General features: G+C 34.2%; 3 protein-coding genes across 3 annotated transcripts; 1 reads left to right on the top strand and 2 right to left on the bottom strand.

Annotated features, from left to right (window-relative positions):
- Window positions 1-3,337: 3,337 nt before the first annotated feature.
- Window positions 3,338-4,555, bottom strand: EV154DRAFT_487871 (uncharacterized protein; the record flags this gene model as incomplete). Its single annotated transcript, XM_051599028.1, has 5 exons — window positions 3,338-3,369; window positions 3,593-3,632; window positions 3,751-3,807; window positions 3,870-4,351; window positions 4,396-4,555. 5 exons carry the CDS (start codon window positions 4,553-4,555, stop codon window positions 3,338-3,340), a joined length of 771 nt encoding a protein of 256 aa, XP_051451052.1.
- A 3,232-nt stretch (window positions 4,556-7,787) lies between these two features.
- EV154DRAFT_556676 (uncharacterized protein) lies at window positions 7,788-10,132 on the top strand (the record flags this gene model as incomplete). Its single annotated transcript, XM_051605367.1, has 5 exons — window positions 7,788-8,014; window positions 8,069-8,354; window positions 9,470-9,497; window positions 9,556-9,668; window positions 9,859-10,132. The coding sequence occupies 5 exons, from the start codon at window positions 7,788-7,790 to the stop codon at window positions 9,952-9,954; spliced, it is 750 nt and encodes a 249-aa protein (XP_051451051.1). The 3' UTR covers window positions 9,955-10,132.
- A 244-nt stretch (window positions 10,133-10,376) lies between these two features.
- Window positions 10,377-10,806, bottom strand: EV154DRAFT_487869 (uncharacterized protein; the record flags this gene model as incomplete). The annotated part of the gene is made up of 2 exons (XM_051599027.1): window positions 10,377-10,727; window positions 10,771-10,806. 2 exons carry the CDS (start codon window positions 10,804-10,806, stop codon window positions 10,377-10,379), a joined length of 387 nt encoding a protein of 128 aa, XP_051451050.1.
- Between the last annotated feature and the right edge of the window lie 15 nt (window positions 10,807-10,821).

The following is a 10,821-nucleotide window of genomic DNA, read 5'->3' as shown; positions in this document are numbered from 1 at the left end:
GTAAAGGCACATCATCCATTTTTCTACGGATTTGCTCCTTATTGGTCAAAGAAGAGTTATATTCTTCTTATAAAGCTTGTTTGCCTTAAATTAACTATACTCATAAGGCGAAGGTTCACCAGCTGTCTAACATTGTCGTAAGTTGCCGTGTAGGAGGGAGAGAAAGATATATAAGTTATAATGTAGAGAAATTGTCATATGAGATATAATAAAATTGGCTAAAATCACAGGCAACAATTTATTGCACTCTATTAATCGATACAAATAACAATTGAAAAGGCTGCCAATATAATGCAATTTAAAGTGTCTTAGATTATTGCCCTTGAGTGTGTATTGAGGCTTAAGATTATGTAAAGTGTGTTTGCAGTTTAGTATATTTTATAGCTATGGTAAACTTCAACTTGTACATATGGACGTTTGAGCGTTTAATTACTAATTGAATGGCTTAAATGTATATAGACTTTTTTTTGTATTCACTGCTTATGTTTACACAGCTTTTTTTTTTTTAATTTCGACTGGTAGACTCCTTCCATATAAAGTATAAATCATTAAATTTTGTCACTCAAAACATTACTATGAGTAGGCATATCATTAATGTAGTTGCAACAGAGAATATTTTACTTCGTTTATGATTTATATTGATGCCGGTAAGAAAATTGGAGATGTTTGCAAAGTGTGAACGTATAAAGCAGATTACGAAGTTATTTGCGAAATACTTACTCATGAAGTAGATGGAAATTCTGTTTAAAACGCAAACTTTTCTTTTCGGCGTTTCACAAAGTTGACATCCTTATTTAAACCAACATAGTTTTCAAGATATATAATCCCTTTTTAATACTGTTGTCCCTAATTTACGATTATCAAAGTTATTGCAAATATTTATATAAATATAAACATGGCTTTGAATTGCATACGACATTACCAATCTTCAATACTGTTATTTTGAAATTTATTCCCGTTAGACAAAGACGAGAAAACCAGTAACTTGGGAAGTCGCTTTGCATATTGTTAGAAAAATGACGAGAGGTTTTACAACATATCTGTCATAATTTCATAAACAGACTTTGTTACGAACGTCATTATCTATCTAATTTACTTGTTCCTTGTTAAGTTGGTGCATACAATGCAGATTTGTCACGTTTGTTGTATGAGATTTACTCGCTCCCAGATTCAACTTTTATAAGCATGCACATACAGGCAACACGATAATTGAGGGCATTATCAGAAAAAAAGATTGTTTCAATACCACCCACTGTAGCGGCATTTTAGGCTGCTATAACCAAAGATTCATTGTCACTTTTCGACAGTGAATTACTGATTCTATAAACCCCATCGACTAATGGTCTAAAGTAATCATAAAGCAAAACCATTTTATGACTTCAACAATTCTGGGTTGCTGTAGCGAGCTTCCCTTTCTAATAGTTTGATGAATTATAAAATCGAAAGAATAAAATTTGTCACAAAAACATCAGTTTCTTCATTTTGATTATTTAGCATTTTGGTTCTCCCCAAAAATTAATAGTTATGATGTTCGATAATGACAACTATTACGAGCTATTGGCGCTTTTATTTTTAATGATTATCCTACTACTCTTCAATTTTAAATAGTTGATTGCACTCGATTCGAATTAGATTCTGTACTTTCTCAAGTTTAGGTGTGTTTTGCACATTAAGGCTTGAGTGTTTTGTCGTCATGAGTTTTTTGCGAATTTTGGATTAAGAGCTGAGTTGCCTGTTATCCGTGGCGTACCAGTTAGCTTATTTAGACATATTTTTTTATTCTTTTGAAAGGAACTTTATCATATTTGCCTCTAGGCCGCTACTTTTTTTTTCCAGTAATGTAATTAACTTCTCTAAGTTTTTGTATTAGTTTGTTTCCCTTACGTATGTAATGTTATCTTGAGAGAAGTGCCAAAGAGACGTTAATTCGAATTCTTTAACACATTAACAGGCACTTTAATAAGTTACTATGTAAACATAAGCCATATCAATAGTGACTATCTGTAGAATAAATTGTTAACTTTTTGCTTCGTGTCATTGGATGTTCTAATTAACTACCTCACGTTAGGTTTCACCCGATAAGCAAATCCAACATTTTTACACGCAGTAGCTGTTATAGAAGCCGTACGTAATACTGTTATTTCCTGTATGTAAAACATTGCAACGTGTATACAGTTAGTATTGTAGAATCCGTTCTATGTGATGGTCTATCTGGCAGAGATATTATTTTGAAATGATAAAACTCAGTCTGACTATTATTGCTTTTATCTTGATGTATCAATCTAGTATGTTGGTTTATATAATTTTATATGTTAAAAAAAAACTAAAACAAGAATATGCGTTTATAAAAATTCAAAAGTTTGATTGAATAGAAGATATTTTCTAATCAAATTTTGCTATAACCAGGGCTTTGTAGTTGGCGATTCCTGTTATTTGTTCCTCGTGGACAGGGTAGAAATGATTTAACTCGCTGAAAACGTGTTGAAGTTTGTACAAAGTTTTTTTTTTTTACAAAACGTGAGTCCACTGTGAAAGCATCAATGGTATAAAAAAAAACCAGGTATAGACCAGGTTAAAGATTAACATAATACACTATAATTGGAAGCATAGTAGTTTTATCACCAATTTACTGTTTATTGTTGCTTTTTCCACCCTACGCATAACCAAATATATTGGTGGATGTGAGCTTGTGAAACTACCAAATGGGGGTTTTGATACCAATTTTTTTGGTAATTTTTTCCATCATACCAGTAAAAAATACACTATTATTGTTGGTAGTTTTTCTTCCTTTTGAGCAAATTCCCCCCAATTTTGTTGGTGTTTATTTCACATTATTTGTCAAATACATACTAATATAATTGGCACTATTTATCCTCAGGGTAAATTTTCCGCTAATAAAAACTGATATTCCCATGTCCCAATTGGATATAATATATGACGTGCGCAAACATAACAGGAATAGAGGACCAACGATTGGACATTCTTTATTTGAAAAAAAAACAAAATAGGGGTGTCTAGATGCATGGATGCTTAAAATTGGTGAAAAAAACTACTAATTTTAAAGAAATTGGTGGATAAAACTACCAATTTTTTTTTTAAAAATTATTATATCAGATGCACATTATAGGTCTGCAATGTATTTTATTTAATTAAAATTTGAAAATGAAAGAATGTATTGATTGGAATGCTCGTCCATAATATAAGGCCCCTCGGAAATTGGGAATTGGAATGCATTTCTATAATTATCAACCTGGAATGGAATTTAGGAAATGTGCAAAATTAAATATGCACCTATGAAGATATTTAAACAGAAAATGAGATCCTGCAGATTCAGTAGTCAAAGCGTAATGCCAATACTTGGGGTGAGGTCTAAAACACATAATAACATTAATATCCCAAAAAAAAAAAAAAAAAAAAAAAAAGAAAAAAAAAATCAAAAGTACTCATAATCACATCTATTCTGACAAAAGTCTAGTCGGCAGACTCAGTTATAGCAAGTGTTACGCAATTGTGCCTCAGTCTGCTTGTGATACTGGTGTAACTGTACAAACAATTTTTATCAGTTTGGGAAATGTAAAATAAAATTTCTTACCATTTAGCAGAACATGCCATAGATCAATAGCATTGCATACCTTATAAAAGACAAAATAAAATAAAATAGGAAGAAAAGAAAAGAGAATTCAAAGCTAAAAAGTTTTTAAATTTATATAAAAAATTAGAGGAATGTTATCTACGTCTGGTATTTCTAACTTCAGTTGGTGCTTCAAGTTCTTCTACTGGAGCCTCTCCGACGGGGGAAACCCCAACCTAATTTTATGTCAATTTGTGAGATTTATAAGGTTTCACTTAACTATTGAAAGTAACCTTACCCTTCGTCTTTCACTTTGACGTTGCCCCTTCATTGTGTCTTGAATGAGTAGATTAGCTGCCCATTTCTTGTTACACTTGTAGATCTGATAACCGTAATCGAAGATATCGCTTTCAAGTCTCAAGGCATAGTATGTTCTCTCTTGAGGTGAGAGACTTCCCCAACTGGTGGCAACTGTACCCTCCTGAATCATTGCATATCGTAAGCGGCGAGTGATGCTCCGAAACTGCAGTCTGATTTCCTTACATTTTGCATGGCCAATCTCTGCGGAAGAGTTACTGTGATTTTTTTTCCACAGATAGACAATCAATGCATCAATACGTGCGTTAGCACAAGGTGTTTTGTTGGTGCGCGTTGGCTGGAACCCTATCCTTGCCCCTGGCAAGGTAGCTACGATACTTCGGGCACCAAGACAATCCGGATGGGCATTAACTCTGGCCATCTCTCTTTCCTTGGCTACCAAATCAATACCTTGAGAGACAACTTGTTACACATAATTATCACTTAATTTGAAAAAAATATAGTACCTGCAGTTGCGAAAGCGCGAAAATTGGTTACAGTTTCGTTATTTGGTGCAGGTGAAAACTGAATAGCAAACCGTTCATCCAATCTCAAAACCGATGATTTGAGTTCAATTACCTCATTAAAGACAGCCCTAACCATATCATCGCTTGTGGATGTTGACATGATGCTTCTGCTAGAATTATTATTCATCTTAATAAGTTTAACGTTCAAATTAAAGGGACGAACAGAATACAATGATAAATTAAGGATAAATCAGCAAAAAAAAAAAAAAAAAAAAAAAAAAAAAAAACAATCGGCCATATAAATTTATGCACATTCTTTAATATATTAATTTCATAAATTGTCGAGCACAAGCGAGAAATTTTGTATATAAATAATCAATAGAAAACTGCTTGTCGTGATTGAGGCTATACCTCTAATATATGACTCTATATCAAGATCTACAATCTCCCCTGGATATTGTGCCACCAGACTGTAAGAGTAACAGAAAGAGATGTAAATATAGACTGAGTTTCATTTATTAGGTTATCCATATGTATATATGATATCTTAGAGTTACACACTCTTACACAGACATACACAGTTTAAGGATGATTGTTATTGTTATTGTCGTTGACATCGAATTATGGTCTTTTTTTTACAGGATTATTACATCCGCGTATTATCTGGATAAATCTACCCACGATCGTCATCAGCCCACCTGTTATTAATGTCTGAAATAATGTGTATATAAAGGCCCCCTTTTATTTATTTAACAAAGCCTGAGTTAATTTTTGCAAGTTGGATAATTTTCTTGTTTTTATTTATAAATCTTTACCCATTTCCACACTGCTAACTTTTACTCTTAAATAACAACCAATATTACATTTCTGTTCTACCATGCAAAACCAATTCAAACGTATGAAGCTTTCCGTTCCTATCACGTGCGACCAATGCAATCGAAATTTCGACACCCGTGTTAATCTTCGTAACCACAAGCGTATTCATGCTGTTGATATCGAACCCAGTGTTGCTGTTCAAAATGAAGAAATCATTATGGTCGATAATGTGGAAACAGCCAGAGTGTCACCCTCGGCCAATACCTCCCAATCTAGTATGACAGTTGTGATATAATGGGCATACACAAAATCAAAATACTAATTTTAAACTTTATTTCCAGATTTTTTTGATCCTAACGAGCAGAGAACATTCAAAGCCTCTTGCAATTTTAGCCCTGGTGATGAAGGACACGTTTACGATGAAGCTTCTATCCAAGAGCACGCGTTCACTACATCGCAGCTAATGAGTATCGAGTTGTATGATATCGTCACATCCTTCCAAGTCTCTTCTGAATGCCATCGTCAGATTGTGCGCCTTATGAATACTGTTATCAGAGATCATGAAAAATTAACCGAAGGTACAGTGTTTCTTATACATCCATATACATACATACAAACAGTACTGAATATTCTATTAATCACAGAATATAACCCCCATATTCTTCATGCCGGTCCTGTGTCGACTCTTCTAAAGGAAAAAACAACAATCAAAGCTCATGAGTATGATATTTGCAAAAATGTTTGTCAGCTTTTTGATATTACCAAAGATGAAAAAGTTTGCTCTGTATGTCAAGAAAATAGATACGAAAGCGAGGTTCCTGGTTCCGCCTTAATTCCAGTCCAAACAATGAAGATGATGTCCGTTGGTGATCAGCTTTCTAAACTTTTAAGCCATGAGGAAACACGACAAAAGTTACGCTACCGTCATGATCGCAAGGAAAATCCAGGAATCATTTCTGATTACTTTGATGGCGAGGACTACAAGGCTTTAATGGCTGCCAACTTTTTTCAGTCTCCCGAAGATATTGCTCTGGTACTCTTTGTCGATGGATTTGTCAATCAGAAAAAATCAAAGCAAGAAATGACAATTGTGCATGTACTGGTACTTAATTTTGACCCATCTATAAGGTAAGGTTAGCTCTACGTTTTCAGAAGCTATTATTGACATAAATATTAGATATACAGATCAGTACATGTTTCAACTTGCCATTATTCCTGGTAAGCCTAAGGACTTAGATTCCTTCCTCTTACCGACTGTTGATGAGATAAAAAGCCTGGGTGAACATGGGTTGATTGTCGAAAGATGGAATGGTGAGAGAGTAAAAGCTAAAGTGCATTTGGTCATGGCCACCGGGGACATCCCTCAGGTAAGAAAAAAAAGAAAAAAAAAAAAGTCATAATCATACTCAGCTATCTCTGCAGGTCACAAAATACATGCACCATGCCGGGCATATGGCTACCTTCGGCTGCAGAATTTGCCTGTCGAAAGGAGAAAAACGCGAATGCACTGGTTTTGGCATGTACTTTCAAGACAGAACTGCGTCGTTAAGAACAATTTCCCAGTTTGTGCACGGAGATCAAGTAAGTTATTCAATCTATGATAATGAGCCTATAATTTAAAAATCATGTAATAGGCACACCAATTAAAAAAGGCCAACCTTTTCTCCGTGTTACCTTCCTTCTCTGGCTCCTCATTCTATGGCGTGGATGAAATGCACTTGCTTGGGCAAGGCATTGGACGATTTATTTATGACATTATTGTCAAGGTCAACAAAACAAATGACACAAGTTATTACGCCAAGAAACAAAATATTTTTAACAAGGATGGCTACACTTTTAAGGTTCCAAAAGCACAACTTGATCTGGTTGGAGCTTGTATTACCAGTTCCAGGGCAAGTATTCCTGTGTCTTTTCAGGGAAGTTGGGACAACCTGATTGAGAAAACTGACGGAGCCCGGGCAATCGACTTTTTGGATTTTTTGTTGTACGTGGTTCCAACTCTGTTGGTACCTTTGTTTGCCCGAACTGCGGTAAGAAAAGCACTTATCATGCTTTCTAGAGGTTGTGCAATTGCACTGCAGTGGGAGCTTACGGGTCCTTTGATCCAGGAGATGGAAAGGTAGAATTACATTTATTAGATATATTCATGAACCTATTAAATTAACGCTTTCCCTAGTTGTTTCGAGAGTTGGCACGTATTTTTAGATCAGGAAATTACCAAAAAGAATATATCCAACAGCATTTACAAACCGAACAATCACTATCTATCTCATATCGGCTACATTGTGAGGAAAGCGGGATGCATGAGATCTTATAGTGCAAGATCTATGGAAAGAACAATTGGCAAATATTCCAAATTAATCAAAAGCAAAGTACACGCTGGTAAAAACGCTGGGAACATGGTGGAAAGACTCTCGATTCGTGGATATATCAATTTAGCTTTAGACACAGTCAGTTTGTTGGATACAATCACAGCAACAAAAACATCGTTGGATGATTTTATAGAGCTGCCGCTTACAGCAATCCACAACCAAAATCATCAGCTATGGAGCCCGTTCAATTTAATTTCTGGAGACATGGTCGAATCAGTCCCCATTGATACGTTTCTTCGAGAGCTCAAAATATACTATAGCCGTTCAACAACATTGCCTCTCTCTCTAATCACCATTAACAATATAAACTTCAAAATTGCTGCCCGCGCACTTTTGTACAGCCTTGTGATAAGTTCAAAAATGTACCGTAGAATCCGATCGGAACATCGCCGTGGAAATCACTTCGTTTTATTCAATGCTAGTTATAAATCGTAAGCATCAATTTTTTCTTAAATATGTGTAGGTTACTTACCAATTATATGTAGCAAAACTTGTTGGTACATTGGGGCGGTGCTTTTTTACTTCGAGCACAACAACACCTCCGATCCTCAAAATGCACAATTCTTGGTTTTTGTTGAAGTAATGAAAGAACATTACGCTGCCGACTATGACAATACTATACCGATGATAAAAATGAACAGCGATAGTGCAACAACAAGACATGCTGTGATCAGCCTCAACGACGTCCAACATCAAGTAGGTTTGGTCCAGTCATCACCCAATTCACTTGAATATAAAGTTGTTTCACCATACAAGATCTTCAACGAAAACGTAAAACAAAGTGCTGGACAACTAAAGCACATTTAATTATTCTTCAACACCAACCCATACTTTTTTTTATCTCTTATCCACACAAACTTTTTTTTTTTACATATATTCTTATCCATATCCACATATTTTTAAAATAAATCTTTAAATTCCAAATTGAAACCTAGTTCGGGATCACACAATGATTGTTCAGATGTCAACAACATTACATTGATGAAGAGGGTCAAAAATATAAAAAAGAAAAAAAAAATAAAAAAAAAAGAAAAAAGAAAAAAGAAAAAAAAAGAACTTCAGTTCTATCTCCCTAAAATCGGTCGGGTTACACATACCCCTTACCTAAAAATTGGTGGAAAAACGCTGGTATGCATATCAATCACCAATTCCTGAAGCTGAAAAAAAAACAAAAAAATTCAAACGGCTGTAACTCTTCCAAAATCCAAAAAACTTTCGTTTTAAAAGTTCGTGTGCATTGAGGAAACTATTCCGTAATAGTTTATAAATTAAACTAAGTCTTTTTTGCCACTTTTTTTTTTCGCACCCAAAATAAAAAAGTGAATAGAGATCTGATACGAGATATCATTGGTTCGCAAAAAAAATTGGTGAATTTATGCAGATTTTGGTAATAACTGCCATACCTTGGATCATAGTGATAAAATAATACTGTATTTAATTCCCATTGTTACAAGGCGTGTACAATAAATTGTCTTCCTTTTTTATTTCTGAATTTCTGAATTTCATAATGCAGAACATTTTTTTTTTGTTGTATTTCGATTGAAGATATTAACTTTCCAGAAATGTTAAAAACATTTCCTATACTTGGGCTTCTTTGCTGTGTGATATAAATGGGTACACGAAATATTTCTATATATGTCGATTTAACGAACTCATTTTTGTTCTTTGTATTGAGCTGAAACTATGCCTATATCTTTAAGAAAGCATCAATAAGACCTGGTAAAATTCCCAAAGTATGTAAGTCAAAACCTGTTGATATATACCAAAACATTGAAATTTGGTCGCCGTATATGGAAGGCATACAGATGACCATATACGGCGAGTAAATTTTGACCCCCTGGGATTAAGATAATATTAAATGTCATTGCGTATCATGTTCTGAACAGGCTGTAGTTTTAGTTACAGGTGAATCATGTAAAAACTGGGGCTTTACTCCAGCTTTTTATTTTTCTTTAAATTTTACTCGACATAGATGGAAGGTATACAAAGCTTAAAAAAGGACTAGTACTTCCTTCGGAAGTACAAAACTCTATAAACGGTGATTTTGCAAGCAGGGAGGTTAAGAACAACTTACTAAATGTTAAGGTTAATGAAAAATTCGAGAGATAAAGCAACGAATTAAGAATAAAAAATAAAGAAATTTGACGAAGTAAAATTATCAAACTGCAAAAATAAACTCAAGTCTTTATTATACAATAAATTGGGTTCTTTGTATACATATTCAGGGCTGGCTCAATATCAATCATTAAAGTGAAACCTGTCAAATATACAATAGGCGTATTGTCAATTAAAGATCGAGCATCTCATGGCACCTTCGAGAATCTTGTTATTGACGAGCGATCATATCATTGGATTGTATTATCTGGAATAAATATATGACTATTGTTTTCTATATGTTGATGAGTAAACAATGCGTAGTAAATAGAGTGTAATAGCATGTATTTGATTTAAAGAGTAATGCAATAATGATTTATAGAAAGGTTATCAAATAAGAAAGAAAGAATTGATGATAGAGTTATATCTGTATATAAGCTCGATCACAACAGTTAATTATTATCCTGCTGGTTCTTTAGCTAATTTGTAAGTTGGTCGAATCTTTCTCTGTAATGAGTAAACAAGTTTTATTATAATTAAATTCTTTTCAACAATTGATCTAATCGCAGTTATTGTAAAAGAAAAAAATTAAAAAGAGGAAAGGAAGGAAAAATAAAAATAAATTTAAATAAAAAATTATTTGCCGATGGTTGCGTGTTTTATCCACCATTTTGCGTCTTTCCGCAACATGTCGTGGAATTACGCAACATGTTGCGGGTTTCCGCTACCGAGTCCGCGGCTGTGCATAGTCAAATGTGTATCCCCCCATTTCAGGCGTAAACCATTGAAGTACAATAATCGTTGTGTAATCGGACCCCAAAACTTCACAATATAATCCCATTCTGAAGAGTCCACAATATCCGAAAATAAACCTGATTCATGTTTAATTGCCATCAGAATCTGCAACATAACATGTATACAAAAAGAGATATCTTTCTTGCTAATGTCAATTTCGGGATCATTTTGTTCAGTCAACGTTTTAGCTTGAATGTAAAGAGCTGTCCAATTTTGATCAGAAGTCTTGGTTGGGTTATTCGCTTTAAATATAGGCTGTATTATGTTGCTAATATATGCGTATTCTTCTGAGACGTACTTCTTTGTCCTGTTCGTACGTTGAAGATGCAACCATTGCCTATTGTTGAAA

Source organism: Mucor mucedo (assembly GCF_025094135.1).
Source record: "Mucor mucedo strain NRRL 3635 chromosome Unknown EV154scaffold_208, whole genome shotgun sequence".
NCBI classification, from domain to species: domain Eukaryota; kingdom Fungi; phylum Mucoromycota; class Mucoromycetes; order Mucorales; family Mucoraceae; genus Mucor; species Mucor mucedo.
This window is presented reverse-complemented; position numbering and strand designations above follow the sequence as displayed.